The sequence below is a fragment of the Ceratotherium simum genome, chromosome 23, assembly GCF_057802395.1.
Source record: "Ceratotherium simum simum isolate JZ-2026a chromosome 23, ASM5780239v1, whole genome shotgun sequence".
NCBI lineage: Eukaryota > Metazoa > Chordata > Mammalia > Perissodactyla > Rhinocerotidae > Ceratotherium > Ceratotherium simum.
In genome coordinates, this window is record NC_141922.1 from 43,436,192 (window position 1) to 43,460,957 (window position 24,766).

At 36.2% G+C, this 24,766-nt stretch overlaps 1 protein-coding gene across 3 annotated transcripts in view; it reads right to left on the minus strand.

Moving 5' to 3' along the window:
• Positions 1–1,634: 1,634 nt before the first annotated feature.
• DPY19L4 (dpy-19 like 4) overlaps positions 1,635–24,766 on the minus strand; it is a 62,846-nt gene continuing 39,714 nt past the window's right edge. For all 3 annotated transcript variants that reach the window (XM_087447646.1, XM_004431177.3, XM_087447645.1), the window contains 6 exons: positions 18,013–18,133; positions 15,856–15,912; positions 15,077–15,159; positions 12,448–12,580; positions 7,708–7,866; positions 1,635–5,774 (listed from right to left, as the gene is read on the minus strand). In XM_087447646.1, coding sequence (XP_087303772.1) covers positions 5,610–5,774; positions 7,708–7,866; positions 12,448–12,580; positions 15,077–15,159; positions 15,856–15,912; positions 18,013–18,133 — 718 coding nt within the window. In that variant the 3' untranslated portion in view covers positions 1,635–5,609. The remainder of the gene's footprint in view (positions 5,775–7,707; positions 7,867–12,447; positions 12,581–15,076; positions 15,160–15,855; positions 15,913–18,012; positions 18,134–24,766) is intronic.

The following is a 24,766-nucleotide window of genomic DNA, read 5'->3' on the forward strand; positions in this document are numbered from 1 at the left end:
TCTCCTCTAAATGCTCACCAAGGTCGGAATGCTTCCCAGCGGAACCGACTCCGGAGACATGGTCTCAATGCAGTCCACCCACCCGGGGCCGCTTCCCAGGTGTGCCCATCCTTGCTGCAGTAGCCCAGACGCCGGGCAGGGGGCCCTCTGCACACTGCAGCCCGCTCTCAGAGGGCGTGAAGGCTCTAGAATTGCCGCATTGAGCCCTCACGTCAGCAGCTATCGCGTGGTCTCTTGGCTTCGGTTTTTGTTTTTTTTTTGAACAAAGCTTACACAGCTGAGAATAATCTGGGGCCGCTTCTGGCTGAAGTTGTGGCTCAGTTCTGCCAAAGAAGTCCCCATCTCCTAGACCCCCAGTTTCCTTAAGTCCAGGGTAAATGCCAGAAGCCAGCCAAGAGAGCAAATCTAGCTTTAAATATCAGTTACAACATTTACTTGTTGTATAACCCTTATCTGTAAAATGGTCATAATAATATTAATTACAAAGTTGTTAAAAGATTAAACGAAAGAATTATGTCAAAACACAGGGCATACTGACCAGCACAAAGTAAATGCTCAGTAAGTTTATTGTTATTAGACTGGCCAATGGCCTAGTCCCAAAACTCAAGCTGGGCCAGATTCCCTCTCTCAGAAATTTGAAATAAGTAATAATAGATCAAGGCAACTAGTAAATGGGAGTTTAAGCTGAAAAGATCCCATGACCCAGATTCAGGAATGGGCCAAGCCAAAGCAACAAAGCAGCAGGAAATGAGAAGTTGTCAAAGAAAGTCAATTCCTTTGGGAATTTGAATAAACATTACTCCAAAGAAGATATACAAATGGCTAGTAAGCACACGAAAAGATGCTCAACAGCATTAGCCATGATGGAAATGTGGATTTAAACCACAATGCTATACCACATGGCACCCCCTAGGATGGCTACAATCAAGAAGAAAGATGATAGCGAGTGTTGGTGGGGATGTGGAGACTGGAAGCCTCATGCACGCTGGAGAGATGGTAAGATGGGGCAGCTACTTTCAAAACCAGGCTAGCAGTTCCTCAATCATCACAGTAATCACGCAACCCAGAAATTCTACCCCTAGACGTTAGGGGACATAAAGCCAAGAAAAATGAAAGCATGTCCACCAAAAACTTGCACATGAATGTTCAGAGCAGCATTATTCATAATAGCCAAAACGTAGAAACAAACCAAATGTCCGTGAATGAATGGATAAAACAAAATGTGGTATGATATATCCACACAATGCAACGCTATTTGGCAATAAAAAAGGATATATGCAACAACATGAACTTTGAAAACATTATACTAAATAAAAGAAGCTAGTCACAAAAGACTGCATATTATATGATGCCATTTATGTGAAACGTCCAGAATAGGCAAATATAGAGACAGAAAGTGTATTAATAGGAGTTGCCTGAGAATGGAGTGGATGGGGGTAACAGCTAAAACGTATGGGGTTTCTTTTTGGGGTGATGAAAAAGTTCTAAAATTGATTGTGGTGATAATTGCACAACTCTGTGAATATACTAAAAACTGTTGAATTGTACACTTTTAATGGGTGAATTGTATGGTATATAAATTATATCTCAATAATGTGTAACAGAAAAAGGTTCATATATAAATAAAAGACAACTTAAAATTCTAAAAAGTTTTATTATAGGAACAAAACAAGGAGTGTAATTAAGCATGAAATAAATAATTTCATTCTTGATACAAGTACATTTAATGTTACAAAATCTGAAGTAAACTAGTTTATAATCCAACTCTTCTAAAGGATTAATAATTAATATTTATTGAAATTAACTTCTATTCTTTTGCAAAGACATAACCTTAGTTACAGAAGGAGCACATTTAATCTAAATATACATTGTCATAGATATGATTCAGAAGTCAACATACATAAAGCAGTTGTACTCATCTTTGTTAAATAGCTGTACAAAGCTATTAACTAAAACTATGAAAGGGTTGTTTATGAGATATTTCAAACTATAAGTTTGGAATGCATGTTTCTTTCTGATACTATTAGTCCATTAAATCTAGTGGTCAGATGTTCAGTGTATCTCTTATAGAACTGCACATAGGATTATATATGTCAAGATTAAAATACTGCAAATTCTAAGCGACTTATAAACAGAAATGATTCAAAGATGTCTTTATGCTAAATTCAGCAAATCTTGTTCTAAAATGCCCTTTTTTACTATGGAAAACCAGTAACTATAATGTTTAGAAACCTTAATGGACAGAAAATAGTTGAGTCAAACATATTCCTTTGCAATTTTCACATCTAATTTTATTTAAAGTGTTAACTCTACACATTTGAAACTTAATAATGAGCTATTATTTCAATAAGAAATTTTTCAATTTTACTTGTAACTTTTCAGAGCTGTAATTTTAATACATATTGGGATCTAAAACTTAGCAAATAGCAACAATAGAGACTATATTTTAAAAACTGGACAAATGAAGAGAAAATATATTGAGATGTAAATCAGGAAGTAGTTATTTGCTTTACAAAAGGTTCTTAAATATACAGAATAATTCATAATATATGCCCTTTAAATATTCATGCATTTAAAATAAGCTTACCAAAAAAATGACTTACATACAACTTTTAGAAATCCCACTGATTTTATAAAGAGAGGCACTACCTTTATCCACAAAAGGCATCAAAATGTTTTAACAGTTCAAAAATAGAAACAGCCAAAAAACAATTTCTCAAAAACAAAACAGTTTAATAAGATGGCTATTCAATCCGCCCTTCGAGAAATTAATAAGCTTTTTTTTTAAAAAAAAAAAACCTTAGTTTTAAGCCGCAACATGTAACACTCTTTGACCTCCGGTTCTGCTTTTCCTTAAATCAATGCGGACTGTACGGAAAGGTGCCACAACGTTGAGGCTATGGGCGATTTGGGTTAATGTCCTGAAAAAGCATGCTGTCTATATACATAGAAGGTAATGAAGAAAAAAGTTAGTTCTGAAGCACAATGCATACTGCCTAGGTTGTAAAACCCTACCAGTCTAACAAAAAGCACCAAGACGCAGACGCCAAAGTTAGAAAAAATATAAACCAGCAGAGTCAATATCATATACTTTATCAATTAAGTTTTATTTGTTGGATTGTTTGGCATTTGGGAAGCTAAATAAATTAATTTAGCAGGCTAGAAATCCCATCGCTACCCTTCACAAAGACTTGCTTACTAATGAATTAAAATTAACAGAGAAAGAAGCCTAGTGAGGATTCTTTCTCTGTGCTTAATGATGAGGAAAAAGTTACCAAAATTTTCTTACAGAAGAGAAAGAAATGGATAATATATTTGGAAAATAAAAAGTAAACTTTGAAGTAAAGTTAAGGCACTTATTTCAATGCTTTTGCAACATCAAGGGCAAAGTATATTTTGTATTTCTTCGAGAAATCCTTCTGTCCAAAAACCATAAACTTGGCTCCTTTCACAGCAGATCTCTATTGTCACACATGACAACTGTAAGTTACCCAAATGGAATTACTTGCAGAATTCTGAATCATTTGTTACTTTATGAATAAGTAAGGGAATTAATTAAATGCTCCTCACTCAAAATTTTCTAGTACTACTGTTTTAACTACAGTTAAAATAGAAGCAAATAAGCTTATCTCTCATATATAATATTATTATTTCTATAATAAAGCTCACATCTTCCTTTTCAACTGATGCTGAATGAAAATTTCATTATTTAAAAAAATCAATTAAAAGCTTCTCCAAATCTATTTTATTTAAGAAATAAGTTGACAGAAGCAAAAGCAACTACCAATGTCAAAAAACAAAAAAAACCACAAAAAACACATAATCAAAACTAATTCAGCATATTGAATCATAATATAAATCAATAAAAATTCAATTAAATATTTCATGCTACATGGAAAGAAGGTTTTTCTATTTTCCTTTCAAAATATACAAGCTGACTTCTAAATTACATTTGTTTTCCATGCTCTGATCACAAGTACTACCATGTGACTATTCACTGTGTACTTAGGTAACTATGGTAATATTTTCATAAGGCTTGAAGGTAAATACTAGTGACTCACTATTAAGATGTACAGAGAACCTGAAATACCCTGCCTGCAGCGATCTTAATATAATTGTTAAAAATTATATAAAAGCATGAAATGAGAACCAATAAAACTAATGCACCAGATATATGACACTGTCATCCAACAATTCTTAAGCTCCAAATGGGCAAAGCATCCTAGAACTAGTCTAAGAATGCATGTGCTTTTATACTTTAAAAAAATATATATATATTACAGAAAATAAAGATAACGGAAAGTTGCTCCCTTTAATGAAGTAATTTAGAGTAATGAAATTGTAATTTTTACAGCACTCAAGTGAAAATTTTGAAAACCTGTTCACTAAACAGGTGTATAGAATAAAACTAAACATACACCCATCTCATTAAAATGAGACATCTACCCTGAATCTCTAAGGCCAAATGAATCATTCTAAAACATCTTTTAATAAATGATTAAAAATATGAAAACATTTAACTTAAAGGAACATAGCATTTAGATTGTGAAACTGTGCCATGAAATTTATTATAATTGTCATTTTGTCTTAATTTTGATGACTATATCACAGTTTCATAAACAATAGCACTTGCGTTTTGTAATAAATATATCTGTATGCAGAGGTATGCTTAACAGCATCCACACATATCTCCAGAAATTGTTGCTCATTTTAGTGTACATATTCTTATTCTGATAAAGATTTAATTTTTTACTTAATATTTGAGTAGAAAACATGTGAATAGATTATACACCCTATATCCATATTTTTTAAAAACCTGAACAACATTCTTTTAAATGTCTGTTTTAAAAAATATATAGATAACAAGAGTTACTGTTTTATCATGATTAAATTGGTATCAAATTTATGGGCATAAGGGAAAAAAGCTAATCACTTAGTCATAAGATAATAAAATGCAATATCATGCACTATATAGTACGAAAAAAGTGCTCACTTATATAAGCAACAGATGAGAGCAATATCATGGAAAATCTGGATATATCTTTATATCCTTAAAAATCACTTTCCTTTATATAATTTCCATTTTAATTTAAATGCCACATATTTTCAGCTAACATTTAAATTAGTTTTTTATTATCATCTTTCATTTCTGTTATAAACCATGAAGTATCTTCAGAAACTGCCTTGAGTGTAAGAATAATTCTTTCCTTCTATTCTATATCACTTAAAGAATTTATTAAATGTTATGTTTAAGAGATATACCCTTGACCATATTCAAATTCAAGATCAGTGTTATGATAGAATGAAGATTCATGAGGAAAATTTTACAACAGTTTAGAAGGTAAAGTCTTTACAGACCACGTCACAGTAAGGGAAACAGCCAGCTGGAATATTGCCGAGTGGCAGACTTGACATTTTACCAAAGGACAGTAATCCCTGATCTTCCGCTCCTCACAGAACCCTGGATCCAGTTACCAGCAGGAGGGGAAAAGCAGCAGCAACATTTCAAATGTCCATACTCTAATTTCCAAAAAATGCCACGTGGGTTGAAGAAAACTGCATTTTACTTCAGGTGGTATAAGTCTTTGAAATGAAGGCTTTGCTATTTTTCAAGACTGAAAGGATATCACAGTGTTGATTTTATAAACAAAGTAAGATCTGTTCCAGTATACTCTAGTGAAATAATTCACATATGGAGAATAGTTAATTTTGACCTCATGACAAAATCGCCCATATTTTGAGTAGGTTAACTTGTCACCTTCTTCACAAACCACCTATCAAAAGATACAAAACATAATATTAAAAAGCTTATTACGTTTATAGGAGAAATGCAATCAATATATAAGTGATTACATTTATATTAAAAAATATATTATTACTAAACATGGACTATCTTACATTATTTAGCAAACATCTCACATTGTTTAGCAAATGTGAAGCCTCTTCATAAGAGTCACCATGTCTACTAAACTCTGGAGCTTCCCATTGAGATTGAGAAACCAGTATAAGGTGCTTCCAATTTTTAAAAGATTTAATCCTAAAATTTAGAAGGCTATACCTCCATAGTCCATTATCAATCCTGTGAAGAATCTCATGATGAAGCCTACCAAGGCTGAGAAATGAACATACTATATTCTTTTTTTTTTTTTTTGAGGAAGATCAGCCCTGAGCTAACATCCATGCCAATCCTCCTCTTTTTGCTGAAGAAGACTGGCCCTGAGCTAACATCCGTGCCCATCTTCCTCTACTTTATATGGGATGCTGCCACTGCACGGCCTGACAAGCAGTGTGTTGGTGTGCGCCTGGGATCCGATCCCGGGCCGCCAGCAGCGGAGGCGTGCACACTTAACCCCTACGCCACAGGGCCGGCCCCCAAACATACTATATTCTTAATGTACACTCAAACTCTTCTCCCTGTGTAGAAATGACTCACAATTATCTAGTAAGCAAGTAAGTTTTTATGACTTATTCAGTGCAAATCTTTACGTTCTCACTTTAATGATATTCAATAAGATAGCTTAGCTGGCTTGAAGGGTTTGCTATAATAAAACACTAAATATTACTCTAATGGCTAGGAAAGATGTCAGAGAGCCAACTTTAAAAGAATGGATTAGCTTTAAATCCTTGTGCCTGGCATTACATCAAAGAAGTAACCTAATCTTCAAAGTGGAGCAAAAAGGTAGCCAAGAGCAGAATAAAAAGGCTCCAGATAGCAGAGAGCAATGTAGTAGTAATTACCCAATACCTGATGTTTAATAAAATTTCATTTTTGTCACCCGTTAAGCCAAAGATCACCAACATCAAGTACCAAGAGAGAAAATTCAAAATACATGCAGCAGAAAACAGAATAAGTTTATATTACAAAATTAAGGGGTCATGAAGAAAGAGAAAGATGGAAATTATAAAACTAATTCATCACCTCCAACTGGTCTGGGATGATAAGACAAAGAGCTAATTATTTAGGAAGGAACAGACAAAAGTCTTGGCTGCAACCTGAATAGAATATGTGCTCCAACTCAGAATGACCTACTAAACTTTCCCTAAAGTCCTCCATCCCCAACCTTCCCAGGAGTAAGTAAAAGCACCCATTGCTAGACAACACTAATTACCAGATATACCAACTTCTCTGTCAGTCTTCTTAGTTGCCAGATATACAGTATGTACCTTGCAGGCTGACAAGTAAGAAAGCTTGGTAAAATACCTGAAATCAATGAAAAATTAAGATACAGCTAAATCCTAACAACTAAAGTGGCTCTGAATACACTAATTTTTGTGACTAACAGGGACTCAATGTATAGGACTGTGGTAATTTAGTATGCAATTTTTCTAGATATGTATCAAATTACAAGAAATTTCTCAACATAAGAATATAGCAATGCAACTGCTCTTTAGATTATTATAATGAGTTAAAATCATCATTCAAATGAAATTATGCCATCTTTTGCTTATAAATGTTGAATATGCACAAGTACAGGCAATGAATAAGGAATCTAGATATTGGTAAAATTTTTTTTTTTTTGCAAAAATGCCCAACTTTTCTTTTGTACATTGAAAAAATACTTCCAACTACTTTTAATAAGCTCCCCTCATTGTTATATAACTTTTCATTATATTCTTAGTTAAATTCCAAAAATAAAGTTTGAAGATTACAAGTTTAAATAAAATCATTTTTCTCAAAAAGATTTAACTTTCCAAATGGTTACTTACATGGCCATTTGCAATGTCTAATAAGTCTTTAACCCTACAGCCTCTCATGGTTCCCACCTCATTGCAGATAGCATCCTCTACAATTAGGTAATTAGCCTTGTAGGATGTCAGTATTTTATAAATATCCTCAGCAGATCGCTTTGAATAGATTTGATAGATCTGAAAGAATATAATTAAAACAGTGATTTTAAAACTTCTGTGAATCAAAACTGTACATTGAGCATCTACTAAGTTCTTAATACTGAGTACCATCTATGGAAAATAAAGATATTCACTAAGACTTGATTCCTGCCCTTAGGAAGCTGATATTCATATACTATTGGCCATTTGTCTATCTTCTTTGGAGAAGCATCCATTCAAGTCCTTTGCCCATTCCCCACCCCCAGCTTTATTGAGATATAACTGACACATAACATTGTGTAAGTTTAAGGTATACAACATGTTGATTTAATACACTTATATACTACAAAATGATTACCACACCAAGGTTAGCTAACACCTGCATCATGTCACATATAATCACCATTTTTTTTTATGGTGAGAACATTTAAGATCTATTCCCTTAGCAACTTTCAAGTATAAAATACAGTATTACTAGCTATATTCACCAAGGGAAGTTTGTACCCTTTGACCAACATCTCCCCATTTCCCCCAACCCCCAGGCCCTAGTAACCACCATTGTACTCTGTTTCTTTGAGTTCAGCTTTTTCAGATTCCACATATAAGTGATATCATTCAGCATCTGTCTTTCGCTGACTTATTTCACTTAGCATAATGCCCTCAAGATTCATCTATGTTGTTGTAAGTGGCCTTTGCCCACTTTTTAATTGGTTTCTCTTTTTATTATTGAGTATAATAGTTCCTTTAATCTTTTTTATTACCATGTATCAGAGTATTTTATATTTGTTTTATACATGAGATAAGTCAGCAAGGTTAAAAATAATTTGGCCATTGTCACAAAATACTGAATGAGCAGGGATGCTTAAAACTCATGTTTTGAGTCCATGGTGTTTTTCATTACAATTTTGCTGACCTTATTAGATTATAAGCTCTGAATCTTATTAGATGATAAGGTTTTTCAGTTCTTCTGAAACGCTAACACTGGTCCAGCTCTTGTTACCCTTCAGAACATAATAAAATCACAAATGTTAGGCCAGAAGGTATCACATACTTTTTGTCCTGAAAATACTGAGATTTGAAATCTAACTGGACACAATCCCAATCTATTTGCAGAATGTTCAGTAGCCACCTACTACATGCTATGGTTGCTGTCTGTCCAGCACCTTTAGGTGTCCATTGACATGCCAGAGATACTCCACAGAACGTTAACAAACAAGAAGAAGTTTCTCACTCATTTCCCTCCGCTAAATAAGTTTCAACAGGAACGGTTTTTATCCTATCCAGCCTATACCTATTTATAGTTTTTTACACATATTTTTAAGTTTTTGGAACTGTAACATACTTCTGGGGCATTAAAAAAAACACTACTACGCAATGGCAATAACATTACTACAGAGTAAGGCCAGGCTTCTCAACCTCGGCACTACTAACATTTTGGAACAGATGATTCTTCTTGGGACAGAAGGGAGGCTGTTCTGTGCGTTGTTGGGTGTTTAGCAGTATTCCTGGTCTCTACCCACTAGATGCCTGTAGAACCCCTCCTCCAGTTGTGACTATCAAAAATGTCTCCAGACAGTGCCAAATGTCCCCTGGGGGCATAATTATCCCTGGTTTGAGAATCAATAGCCTAGGATATTATACAAAGATTAGTCACATGTTATGAATTATAGATTGTGTCTAATTCAAATTATATGGTTTCATTTATGGAGTTCGATTTGAATTTTAATTTAACAACAAATTTATGCTGTACTTCCTACGTACCAGACACCATAAAGACAAAGGTTTGGGGGAAAAAAATGCAGTTCCTATTCTCATAACCAAGTTACATAAAACTCTAAAATGTTTAAATTTAATTAGAACCTAATTGGGGCCGGCCCTGTGGCTTGGTGGTTAAGTGCGCACGCTGCGATGCTGGAGGCCCGGGTTCTGATCCCGGGCGTGCATCGAGGCACCACTTCTCCGTCCATCCTGAGGCCGAGTCCCACATACAGCAACTAGAAGGATGTGCAGCTGTGACATACAACTATCTACTGGGGCTTTGGGGGAAAAAAATAAAATAAATAAAATCTTTAAAAAAAAAAAAAAAAAAAAAAAGAACCTAATTAGAACTCCCACCTAATTATAAGTGATTCTGAAATTCTATATTAGGAAAAAGACTAATCAAAAGACAACAAAGAAAACAAAGCCTTGTCAGAGTTGGTTGGTTTAAATCCACAAAAAATAAGTTCAGGAATATGCTATATACATTCAGTCTAAGTGACACTACCTTTTCGCAGTATGTACAGCAAATACTCATCAGAGGCAGCTGCTGTCTCTCAGGTAAATCACTCCCAGGCAGATCTCCCCATCTCTGACCTCTCCCCTACTTCAGTCTCTTCTCTCTGCTATGACCATAATTAACTCTCTAAAACAGATCTAAGCATTCCACTCCCAGGCTTATTACGGGTCTCTGATGACTCCAAATGCCTCAATGGGAAGACTAAACTGTTCAGCATGACATTCCAGGTCCTTCAGAATTTGGCCTCATTTTATTTTCTAGTTTCATGGCCATAAAAATTTCATGGCTCATGTTACTTTTTCAGCCTAGAATCACATGTATTCTTTTTCCAAACAAGTTTCTACTCATTCTTCAAAGCCCAGATCAAGGGAATGCCCTTTATGAAGACTTGGATTTTTGTAGGCAGAACTGATTGCTCCTGCTTTTGAACTCTTTGTACTTGGTGTGCTTGTATGTGTATGTGTGTGTGCACCTACGAATACAATTAAATAGTATATAATAATAGCTAACATTTAAATTTGACTATGTTTCAGGCATAGTGCATTATCTCATTTAATTCTCACAACTAGGAGGTGAGAATTATTACTACTTCCAGATTCAGAAACTTGCTCAAAATTAAAGAAATTGAAGAAGACACAAATAAATGGAAAGATATTCATTCTCATGGATTGGAAGAATTAACATTATTAAAATGTCCAAGGGGCCGGCCCCGTGGCTTAGCGGTTAAGTGCGCATGCTCCGCTACTGGCGGCCCGGGTTCAGATCCTGGGTGCGCACCAACACACCGCTTGTCCGGCCATGCTGAGGCGGCGTCCCACATACAGCAATTAGAAGGATGTGCAACTATGACGTACAACTATCTACTGGGGCTTTGGAGAGAAAAATGGAAAAAAAAAGGAGGAGGATTGGCAATAGATGTTAGCTCAGGGCCGGTCTTCCTCAGCAAAAAGAGGAGGACTGGCATGGATGTTAGCTCAGGGCTGATCTTCCTCACACACACACACACACACACACACACACACACACACACACAAAGTCCATACTACCCAAAGCAATCCAGTTATAAAATAAATGAGTCATGGGGATGTAATGTACAGCATGGTGACTACAGTTAATACTGTATTGTATATTTGAAAGTTGCTAAGAGAGTAGACCTTATAGTTATCACAAGAAAAAAAAATTTGAAACAACATATGGTAATGGATGTTAACTAGACTTATTGTGATCACTTTGTAATATATACAAACATCAAATCACTATGTTGTACACTGAAACTAATATAATGTTATAAGTTAATCATACCTCAATTTAAAAAAAAGGCATTGTGGAAATCCAAAAAAAAAAAAAACTTGCTTAAGGTCACAAAGCGAGTACCTGCAAAGGTAGTTATTGAGTCCAGTTCCAGAGTCTGCCTTCTTAGGGTCTAACCTCCATACCAGAGCGGAACTTCTATATTGCTGTCCTTCCTCCTTAGCTTAGAGTATATTTAACTACTATATGAAGGGGCCAGTTCGGTGGCGCAGAGGTTAAGTGCTCACGCTCCGCTTTGGCAGCCCGGGGTTTCGGAGGTTCAGATCCCAGGCGCGCACCGACACACTGCTTATCAAGCCATGCTGTGGCGGCGTCCCATATAAAGTGAGGAAGATGGGCACGGATGTTAGCCCAGGGCCCATCTTCCTCAGCAAAAAAGAGGAGGATTGGCAATGGATGTTAGTTCAGGGCTGATCTTCCTCACACACACACAAAAAAAACCTATATGAAATTCTTTTAAATTGAAAAATAGAATATATAGAATTCAGATTCAGTTGGTCTTTGCCTCCATATATGGAGTTACCATTTAAATCCATACCAAACATTCAAAATAATATATTCTCTGAACAATAAGTAATTAGGTACCATTCTAATGTTATACTAAGTTACTAATAACAGCCCATACTGAAAAATAAATCACAATGAAATAGAATTTTACCTTAGAAATACAAAGTGTATCAAGACATTAATTAACAGCCTTCCTTCAATAATTTGATTGAGAACAATGGTATTTTCAAAAAGAATGTTTCTCTTTGTGAAATATTACACATCAGTTCCCTTGAACCTTTGGGGAAAATTAAGTGTTTCTCCTAGAAACATATCAACACTATTTATAAAACAAAGAACTTAATATCTTGATTTTGGCTCTCCTCTTGGTTAAATGTATTATACAGCTTTTGAAAAACTAAAGCTAAATAACTCTTCAAAAATTGTTTGGATTTTCCTAGCTAACCAGGAACACAGGCATCACTACAGAACTGTACTAAAGAGTGACATAAAAAAGATTCAAACGTAAATCTAAAATGCCTTACATTTTCATTTCTCTTGAGAAGATCATCATCATTATAAAGAGGCAAGCTTGTCACCATCCATCCAGTGCATAATTTAATCGCACCCATTAACTGTGGACTCCCTGCAAACACAGCTGCAACGGGAGCTTGCCTTCTGCAAAGAACCATCAAGATTTACACATTGAAAAGGTAAGTATACTATTTAGATCACTGATCTATATCAACTCTGAAATACCAAGCAACTTACAATGTATTGTACACTTGAGTTTCAATGTCAGCTTTCAATTCATTTCATTAATGGATTCATTAAAAAAAAAAACTGAGCACCTACTATGTGCCAGGAACTATCTCCTGGGCTGAAGATACAGAAATTTTTTAAAGGGGGTGGTGGAGACAAGATCTCTGCTTTTGAGAGGGAGCAGAGGGAAGACAACAAACAAATAGGTCAGGTGGTAATAATGCTATTAAAAAATAATGCAGGGTAATGGAATATACTATTTTATATAGTGTGGTCAACCCAATGGTGATACTCTGAACCATGATCCAAAGCCCCAGATAGATGCCACTTACAAGACTAGGAAACCTAGAAGCAGGTCCCAAAGGGCTGCTCCAATGCCTTCATTTATTTGTTCACTCCCTGTACTCAACATTCAGCAACCCCCTACTACATGCTAGGGATAGTGTCAAGCTCTGGAAATAAAAAGATGGTACACAGCCATTGTCCTCAGGCAGTACTCATTAATGGGGAAACAAACATGAAACAGAATAATTACACTACAGTAACATAAATATCCAATTGTCTGATGTACAATGTCCAATGTTCAGGCCTTTGCTGCTTTTGAAAATATTGTGGTAAATCACACACTCAGATGTAACTCCCTCTTTTGTTAATGACAACACAAAGCTACATAGTCAGTGTTCCACAATGGGAAATATAATTCACAAAAAGTATTAACGGGCAATAGTTAAGGGTGATCTAAAAAAACAGTTTTTATACATATGAGGGGTGTCATTACAGTAACAAGACCTTATAGTAAATTCATTACAGTAACAAGACCTTATAGTAAATAAATATATAGTATATTCTCATTTTTATATACCTATTCTATAAACCTATTGGTTGTTTCTAGAAACACTTTTTGTCTTTTTTTCCCCTATTTTCTCAGCCTTTTTTGATAGTGTTTCATTCCTCTTTCATGTTTTAGTTTCTTCTCCTATGTCTTGAATAATTTTCAATGTAGTTATTTGTTAGTCTCTAGCCATCGCAAAAATGGCTGCAATGAGTCTTCTCCCTATAGCTATGCTCTTGGGAGGAACACTTGTCCTGGTCATGTGACTTGTTCTGGCCAACAGAACAACAGCAAACATAACGTGAGCAGAGACTTAGAACACGTTTGACACTGAGACTTATCCTCTTCTGCTGTTCTTGGGAACTCTACAACCGCAACCTTGGGAAGAAGCCCAGGCTAATCTGGGCTGGATGATGAGGGGCACATGGCCAAGTCAGTTTCATCCCCTCGGCTGACACCTACCCAACCTTAGACATGTGAGAGGCTATGCCAAACTATCCAGTCCCAGCTGAGCTGGCCGAGACCAGAAGAATCCTCTCCACTGCCCCCACTCAGCTGACCCTCAAAATGGTGCAAAATAACAAACGCTTCTCGTTTGTAAGCCACTAAGTTTTGCAGTAGTCTGTTATGCAGCAAAAACCAACTGATACAAATTTTATTATCAGAAATTGCTGGAGGTGTAGTTCTGCTGTTCATCACAGACAACAGCTGATGCTTGCTGTGTTAGACTGTTTCCTCAAGTGTTTTGTAATTTTAGAGCTCATCTTGATGAAGCTTTATTTGTGGAATCTTGTGTAGCCTGGGCTGAGGATATATCAGGCACTCCAGACCACTCCAGGGCCATTTTTTATGCTAATTTCTTGATTTGGGGCTTCCTGGATTAGATAAGAGTAATTTCAAACTACAAACTCACGCGAATTCAGATCCATTGCTACAAATTCAGAGACTTTTTTTTTGGACCAAGAGCTGAGACCAAGGAAAGACAGGCTTTCTTATCATCTTTCTCTACTCTTGAGGGATATTTTGCTAGTCCATCCTTTCACTGATAGTGCAGCCCTTTCCGGGTCCCTTAGTTATATATGCGTGTGTTGGAGGAGGGAAAACGGTGTCTCAATTACAATTCCCTGCTTCTGTAAGTCCAAGACCACATCTCCCATCCTGCGTGGGCATTAAAATCTGTGTGGGTATTAAAATTAATTAATAAAATTAACCTTGGTTACCGAGACGAGCAATCCACCACTCACCCACCTCCAACCCAGGGCAAAAGAAACATCCTCTTGATTATTTAAATAAAAGGATATTTGTCCCTTTTTATTCCACATTTCTAAGTGTTTGATGCAGAGAGTCTCAAATTTCAAACTTATTAATGCTATATTTTAAACAGAGAAGAGTTCAATTAGAAAATTAGAATTATAAATCCAATCAAAAACTAAATACCCGTAAAAACACAGGGTAAAATTCCTGAGTTTTATGAGAAGAAATTGGAAAAGCATTAATTTATTATTTCCCCTGAATCCATTAGATAGCACGCAATGATTAATTAATAGCTTAAAAACAGTCTTGGGCAGTTCAATTCTTACTTTATCCAGGTCATAAGTTCCACTGTATCTGGGTCATAAAATTCTTGAAGTTCCGTTAATTCTGTCATTAATCTTGGAAAAAACTAAAATGCAAACAAAATTCCCAAAAAGTGTGTATAAGTTTAAAACTGTTCTAGAGTATTTCAAAAACCTAAGAGACTACCTTAAGGCAAGCAATATTACAATACTGTTCTCATGGAAAAAATGTTATGGATCTATTTACTTTCTTTCAGTGACCTGCTCATTCTTCTTGGTCCAAATATTCTAAATAATCTATTTTATGGTTAATTTACTGCCTAAACTCAATAAATAATTTTACCATTACCAAACAATTAATCATCAGTTGTATCTTTCATGTACATACATACTAAAAATAAATAAATAAATATCAGGTCAAATAATTCACAGATTTATTGGCAATTAGTTCCATGTTACATTATGATAAGCCAAAGAATTTATATTATTTTATAAATATTTAAATTTTGGAGTTGCCAAAATACTTTCTAATATTAACATTTATTTATTCAGCAATTTCTTTTGCCAATTATAAATCGAATTAATAATAGCATTAGACTACAGAAAATTGCATCAGATGGCATTCTAAAAAGGTTTTAGCTCTTCTATCATGTTCGTAATGAGAAAAAAAAAGTTCCTAAGAATATCACACTTTATTTTGTTAGAATAGTGTCTCAATATAAGTATACTGCACACATATATAAATTTATCAGTACATTGTAGATAAAGTACATTTTAATAATATAAAAATCTGATTTTCTTACCTCTTTCCATAAGCTGAGACCTATTATAGTGGGCACAGCCATGCTCAGAATAAGAGCCTAAAATATTAAAACAAAAATGGTTATGGATAAATACATTCCAGAATGTACTTTAGGGGCTGGCCTGGTAGCATGGTGGTTAAGTTTGCATGCTCCACTCCAGCAGCCTGGGGTTTGCAGGCCTGGATCCCAGGCGCGGACCTACACACCACTTGTCAAGCCATGCTGTGGCAGCGTCCCACATACAAAATAGAGGAAGATTGGCAAGGATGTTAGCTCAGAGACAACCTTCCTCAAGCAAAAAGAGGAAGATTGGCAACAGATGTTAGCCCAGGGCCAACCTTCCTCACCAAAAATAATAATAATAATAATAATGTACTTTAGAGGTACTAGACACTGACTTTATGATCAATCACAGATTCTTATAATTATAATAATTTCAGTCAGAGAAATTGACGTCAGCACGGAACCTAGTTCACAGAGTGAGATGGGTGAAGACTAACGAATTTAAGACAAATTATGCTGAAGGTAAAGTGAGACATACATATTTACTATTCAAATTTAAAGCAGAACATAAAAAAGGTAACACTCATAGTAATATTTCAAATAGAAAATCAATATTTGACAATTTTGCCAGGAACTTAAGTTATGAAGAGCTTACAAAGGACACGGAACTGCTACCTAAAAAGCTAAGAACAACAACAACATAAAGACAATGAATTAATATATATCAATATACTAGCATGCTAAAATAAGAACATATAAATTCCTCTGGAAAAAGACTGCCAAAATACCACATGACTATTATTAAAGATAATTATTCATCATCTTCCTGCTAAAACCTGTTCTTCTTCCTACTGTCCCATGTCTGTCGGTGACTCCAGGATCCATAGTCATACAAACCAGAAACCCAAGAAACATCTATGATTCCTCCCTCTTCCTCATTCTCCCATACTTAGTCCCAAGCACTAAGTCTTATTAATCTTCTTTTCTAACTATTTTTTTCACTCCAGTATAGCATAATATTAATTGAATGGGCTTTGGAGTCAGAAAAACCTGGGTATGAATCATGGTTTCTACTCTTATAAGCTATGTAATCTCAGGCAAGTTATTTAACCAGTTTAAGCCTTAGTTTCTTTGTCTATAAAATACAGATAATAAAACTTAGCCAATAGGGTCCTTGTAAGCATAAATAGCATGCGAAATGCTTCAAACAGTACCTGACGCATAGTGAGCCCTCAATAAACTGAAGCTTTTATCACTTCCATCCACCATGGCCTGCACCTGGGTGACAGCCTCCTTCCTGGCTCGAGTCTGTCACCCTTAAGCCTATCCTTCACAGAACTGAAAGGTGAGCTGAGAGAAAATGTAAGTCTGACTCTCTCACGCCCCCGCATAACATCTCAGCGCCTTCCTACTGCCTCCACATGCCACTGAGAGGCCTCCGTGACCTTACCGTCCTTGACTTCTCCAGTCTCATTTCTTGAACACCTCATCTCACATTTTATGTGCCAACAAAACTAAATATATCACACTTCATCTTTGCCTCTGTTTTTACTTTGATTACATTGTGTTCTTTGCCTACCTGTGTTTATTCCTTCTACCATGAATACCCTTTTTTCCCCTTTATTTGACTAATAACTCATCATCTTTCAAATCTCAGTTTGGAAAGTCTTCTTTGAATCCCTAAAAAAGCTGAATTAAGTAGCCCTTCTCTGTGTTTCAACAGCACCCTATTAATACTTCTTATTATCTGTTTTTTTGATCAGGAGACTGTAATCTACTTGATGAAATTAATCATGTTTTATTTACCTTTGTATTCTAAGCACATTGCACATAGCAGGCACAGTGAAAATATTCTATTCACGTTGAAAACATATCACAGTTTTAAATCAAACCAACAAAGATGTTATAAAAATTAATTCTTGATAGCCTCTCACATTATTGATTCCCTTTATTTTTACCTTTTATTTTTTTTGTCAGCATTGAAATGCATTACTTTTATAATGAGAAAAAAAAAAAAGTTTTCCACAGGATCTCTTTTTCTACCTGTAAGTCATACTGTGATTTAGTCATGCTATTTCAATTGTATTCAATGTGGTTTCCATTTACATACCTGGAAGAGAAACAAGTATTTAACACAAAATAACAGTGACTCACCAACAATACTGGGTGTACAGTTCGCAAGCGAAGCCACTTGAAAAGCGTCATCCAAAGTTCAGGAGAACACACACCAAATGCCGCCAGCATGCACACGTAAGGCGTCCAGAGGTATTTCAAGCTGGAAAAGACAGAAGAGTCACCTAGGACATAGCCTATGAACATCAGCATTACCTGATTTCTCTTTTCTGAGTTTGTTCTTACCACCCATGAAAATACCACAATGTTAAAGAAGAATGAAAAAGCTTAGCCTCTAATTTTCAACACTAGTTATTCACTTAAATAATCAAGAAGACGTGGGTTACTAAAATTACGATGAAACAAGAGCATTAATATAGATGAGGGTGTAGTAAAATTGTACTCTTGGAGAGAATATAAACTGTTATACTTTTTCAGAAGGCAATTTGCCAGAACCATTAAAAATTTTAAATACCCCAAGACAATCCCATTTCTAGTAATCTAGCCTACAAATATACTAGCATAAATGTATAAAGACACACATACAAGGGTTTTAACTGCAGCATGTTGTTTTAATAGCAAAAAATTAGAAATTGTCTTTCAGTAAGTATTAATTAAATAAATTATTATGAAAAACAAAAAAAGCAAAATGCAAAATTTCATGTATACTGTTACCCTAGGTTTTTTGGTGGTTGTTTTTTAAATGTATATATATACGGTCGGGCCAAAAAATAATATCTGGAAATATATTGCTAACAGTGGTGATCTCTGAGGAATGGGACGGAAGGATTTTCATTTTTGTTGTGTGTGTGTGTGACGAGATCACCCCTGTGCTAACATCTGCCAATCCTCCTCTTTTTTTGCTGAGGAAGACTGGCCCTGGGCTAACATCCGTGCCCACCTTCCTCCACTTTACATGGGATGCTGCCACAGCATGGCTTGACAAGCAGTGTGCCGGTGTGCGCCTGGGATCTGAACTGGTGAACCCTGGGCCACCGCAGCAGAGTGCGCGCACTCAACCACTTGCGCCACTGGGCCGGACCCGGAGTTTCATTTTTTACTTCATAGTTTGTTATAATCTGCATGATTACTTTTGACGTTAATTTTTAAAAAACAAGGATTAAAAAACTGGGGCTCTTAAAAAGATTAAAAATCAACATGTACAGAAGAATGAACTTGTGCAAATAAAAGACAGTACATTACTTTATGTTGTTAAGTCATAGAGGAAACAAAAGGAACCCATCATCCTAGGTGATGGTAAAAGAGGAAGAGTTTAGAAAAATTTGTGGATGTTATTGCTTCATACAGATTACCAAGGAAAAACAACATTTCAGCAGATAACTTTTGTAATTAATACTAAGGAGAACAATGAGATCCTTCCAAGACATTCCTTGACATCAAACTCAAAAGAAACTAGAAGAATCTGAGGCCAGAGTATAAATGTGAACTAGTATGGTTTTATAAAACAGCAAAGCTATGGAATGGGGAAAATAAAGTAATATTCATTCATCTAATAAACATTTATTGATCATACACTGCAGGCTGACCAAAGCACTAGACAGGAAAAAAGAAAAGACATGGCCACAGCCCTCAAGGAGGTCTTTATCAAGATGGAATAAAACTGAACATACCGGAAAACAATCAGAAAATAAGTATAAAAAATTTATTTAAGGTCTAGGATTATGTGAAAGCAAAATGACCAATTTGAGAAGAATGTTCTTAATGAAAGTTTAAAAAAAATGAATACTGACCTGGGCCTTGAGAGAAATAGTGGACATATATAGAAGTCATGTTGCTAAGACAAAGGAACCGCATTTAGTTTCCTCTGGTCAACCAGTATCTCCTCCTAACTTCCCCATTTCTGAAAATATCAACCTATTCTTCCAATCAGCAGAACCAATACTAGAGTCTGGTTTATAGCTCAGGGAACACCATTCACATTGAACTATAAGTATATAACATCCCCTGCAACACAAACCCCCTGCTCTAGAGATGAGACCATTACACCAAATCCACTGATTTCTCTGTATCCATCCCTTCCTTATGATTTTACTGCAATAGCCTGCTAATTGACATCTCTGGCTTTAGACTCTCCTCCAATTCCAGCAAATGCCAGATGAATATTCTTCAAACATAACTATGATTAGGCACTTTCTGTTCACAAATCTTTAGTGGCTCCCCAATGCCTACTGAAATAAATGAAAACTCACCTAAATGGTTTTCAGGGCCCTCTAAAATATGGCCTTGACTCACCTTTTCAGTTTTTTCTCCTACTACTTCCCTAACTATGACTAGTGTTCCAGCCAGAGGTTGCAGAACAATCAGTGTTTCCACCTCATAATGCACATAAGTTTCTCCCTCTGGTACAACCGCATGCTTTTCTAGTTGCTGCCTTAGACCTTGATTCCCTTTACAGCCAGACTCCTTGAAATCCACACTCATCTCTCCTTCCTCACCTTCTACTCTCTCTGGTCATGTCCTCCTTTAAAAATTCTTCCTTTGGGGGCTGGCCCGGTAGCGCAGGCGGTTAGGTGTGCGCACTCCCCTTCGGTGGCCCGGGGTTCGCCGGTTCTGATCCCAGGCACGCACCAACGCACCGCTTGTTAAGCGATGCTGTGGCGGCGTCCCATATAAAGTAGGGGAAGATGGGTATGGATGTCAGCCCAGGGCCAATCTTCCTCAAGAAAACAGGGGAGGATTGGCATCAGATGTTAGCTCAGGGCTAGTTCCCCTCACAAAAAAAAAAAAAAAAAAATTCCTCCTTTGAAAGTACCTCAACCTAATAAGGGCCACATATGACAAATCCACAGCCAACATCATACTCAATGGGGAAAAACTGAAAGCCATTCCTCTGAGAACAGGAACAAGACAAGGGTACTCACTCTCACCACTCTTACTCAGCATGGTACTGGAGATTGCGGCCGGAGCAATTAGGCAAGAAAAAGGAAAAAAAGGAATCCAAATGGGCAACGAAGAAGTGAAACTCTTGCTGTTTGCAGACGACATGATTTTATATACAGAAAACCCTAAAGAATCCATCGGAAAACTATTAGAAATAATTAACAACTACAGCAAAGTTGCAGGGTACAAAATCAACTTACAAAAATCAGTTGCATTTCTGTACTCTAATAATGAACTAACAGAAAGAGAACTCAAGGAGACAATCCCATTTACAATCGCAACAAAAAGAATAAAATATCAAGGAGGTGAAAGACATATACAATGAAAACTATAAGACATTAGTGGAAGAAATCGATTATGACATAAAGAAATGCAAAGACATCCCATGAACACAGATTAGAAGAATAAACATAGTTAAAATGTCCGTACTACCTAAAGCAATCTATAGGTTCAATGCAATCCCAATCAGAATCCCAATAACATTCTTCATGGAAATAGAACAAAGAATCCTAAAATTCATATGGGGCAACAAAAGACCCCAAATAGCTAAAGCAATCCAGAGAAAAAAGAACAAAGCTGGAGGCCTCATAATCCCTGACTTGAAAATATGCTACAAAGCTATAATAATTAAAACAGCATAGTACTAGTACAAAAACAGACACACAGATCAACGGAACAGAATTGAAAGCCCAGAAATAAAACCACACATCTACAGCTAATCTTCGACAAAGGAGCTAAGAACATACAATGGAGAAAGGAAAGTCTCTTCAATAAATGGTGCTGGGAAAACTGGACAGCCACATGCAAAAGAATGAAAGTAGACCACCTTCTTTCACCATACACAAAAATTAACTAAAAATGGATCAAAGACTTGAAGGTAAGACCTGAAACTATAAAACTCCTGGAAGAAAAAATAGGCAGTACACTCTTTGACATCAGTCATAGAGGGATCTTTTCGAATACAATGTCTACTTGGACAAGGGAAACAAAAGAAAAAATAAACAAGTGGGACTTCATCAGACTAAAGAGCTTCTGCAAGGCAAATGAAACCAGGATCAAAATGAAAAGACAACCCACCAGCTGGGAGAAAGTATTTGCAAAGTATATATCCAACAAGGGGTTAATCTCCATAATATATAAAGAACTCACACAACTGAACAACAAACAACCCAATCAAAAAACGGGCAGAGGAAATAAAGAGACATTTTTCCAAGGAAAATATACAGATGGCCAATAGACACATGAAAAGATGTTCAACATCACTAACCATCAGGGAAATACAAATCAAAACTACACTAAGATATCACCTTACACCCATCAGAATGGCTATAATCACCAAGACAAAAAATAACAAATGTTGGAGAGGTTGTGGGGAAAAGGCAATCCTCATTCACTGCTGGTGGGAATGCAAACTGGTGCAGCTTCTATGGAAAACAGTATGGAGATTCCTCAAAAAATTAAAAACAGAAATACCTTATGATCCAGCTATCCCACTACTGGGAATCTATCCAAAGAACCTGAAATCAACAATCCAAAGAGGCTTATGCACCCCTATGTTCACTGCAGCATTATTCACTATAGCCAAGAAGTGGAAGCAACCCAAGTGTCCCTCGACTGATAATTGGATGAAGAAGATGTGGTATATATATACAATGGAATACCACTCAGCCATAAAAAAAGACAAAATTGTTCCATTTGCAACAACATGGATGGACCTGGAGGGTATTATGTTAAGTGAAATAAGCCAGACAGAGAAAGATAAACAGGGCATGATTTCACTCATATGTGGAAGATAAACTAACACATGGACAGATAGAACAGTTTGGTGGTTACCAGGGGGAAGGGGGTTGGGGGGTGGGCACAGGGGGTAAAGGGGCACATTTATATGGTGACTGACAAACAATAATGTACAACTAAAAGTTCACAATGTTATAAACTATTATGACATCAATGAAAAAAAAAATTCCTCCTTTGGCTTCTGAGTTACAACCCTTCCTCGGGTCCCTCCACCACAGTCCCTACTACCACTTATTCAGTTCCAGTGTCCCAAAATTTTAGTTTTGGCCCCTTTCCTCTATCTCCATTGCTCCTCGCTTCTAGATTCTATCGTTACACTTTAACTGGTTTATCTTCCTCTAATCTTATTTTTCTCAAACCTTTCTCTACCATTGATGCCAGAGAGATCTTACTAAAAAGCATATCTGATCACGTCAAATTTCTGCTTAAAACACCTGCTTTGGTCCCTGCTTATTTTTCCAGACATATTTCACACACACACACACACACACACACACACACACACACACAGAGGCACACAAGAAATATGACAGCCTGGCCAATCTCTATTTATCTCTCAAGACTGTCACCCCATTTAGGAAATCTTCCTTAAACTGACTTCCCCCACTGACCCTCTGCAACTGAGTCAGTACCTCTCTTTTGGGTGACCAAAGCACCCTATGTATACCTCTCTCATAGTACTTTAGTTTGCAAAAACTCTTGGATTTACTTATCTAGAATAGGAACTCTTTGAAAAGAAAGACAGATTTTATATCTCTTTAATCCCTACTGCCTACCTAGTCGACTGCCTGGAATCTACGAGGCGACCATGTATCTTATTTGCATGAATAGGTGATGATGCTTTTATAGGCCTAGTGAGTAAATTAAAGAATTAAGGACAAATGATAGAATAATGCAGATTAGACATTCAAAAAAAGGATCCTGAATTTAAAATGGCAGATCCAATCATTAAAAATGGTGGGAATAACAAAAGGTTCTTTTGCAGAGAGAAATAAAACTGAGAGAGTAAAGAGGAAAAAAGGTAAACCATGTTCCAAAATTCCACTAGTACAAGGCAACAAGATGAGACTCAAAACATGAATCACTTAAAATTTTCATGGTTTAATACATTTCTTCATCCTACTTATGAGGCATTATGGAATGCTAACTGCTAGACTGAACTACTATTCGTGTTTCATGTTTCCATAAGGAGATTCCCACTAGTCATGTGTTTTGCAGTCTGATAAAATCTATGGATCCCTCATAAGAAAACATTTTTAAATGCATAAAATAAAATACATGGGCTTACAAAGGAAACCAATTATATTGAAATATTGATACCAAATAATAAAAATAAATTTGTAATACATTAGATGCAAGTCTAATAATGACTGTAATTTCGAAGTAGTGATGTGTATAAACAATACTTCAAGAGATCTGTAAAAAATTAATACGAGAAAACAGCTATGCTTTCTGTTGGGGAAAGCATCACAGGAACTGCTAAAATTACTGTGATTCAGTATCTATATTCATAATGAAAGGAAATTTAACTTAAGAAATTTTATACTAGATCAATATTCTTCACCTCTTCCTAATGCCACTCCCATCCCTCTACTTCAGAACCTTATGGCGGGCCGGCCCTGTGGCTTGGTGGTTAAGTGCGCGCTCTGCGATGCTGGTGGCCCGGGTTCGGATCCCGGGTGCGCATCGAGGCACCACTTCTCCGTTCATCCTGAGGCCGAGTCCCGCATACAGCAACTAGAAGGATGTGCAGCTACAACATACAACTATCCACTGGGGCTTTGGGGGGAAAAAAATAAAATAAATAAAATCTTTAAAAAAAAAAAAAAGAACCTTATGGCAGTGATTTATGTGATCTGTGAGTGTGAGGTAAAGAATTGAGCACTCACGACTCAAACGCTTCTAAGCTACTATACTGTGTATCTTCCTTCTGCAGGGTGGGTGTATACAGGTGCAATAGGCTTACCAACGCTCTGCCCATTCAAGAGGGAAGGCCCGAGGAGTGAGGACTAAGCTCACTCCAGGGTGAAAGACATAAGAAGCCCTTTTGGTCACACATGAAGAAGTGTTCTCCAATGCAACTTTTATCAGAACTCAA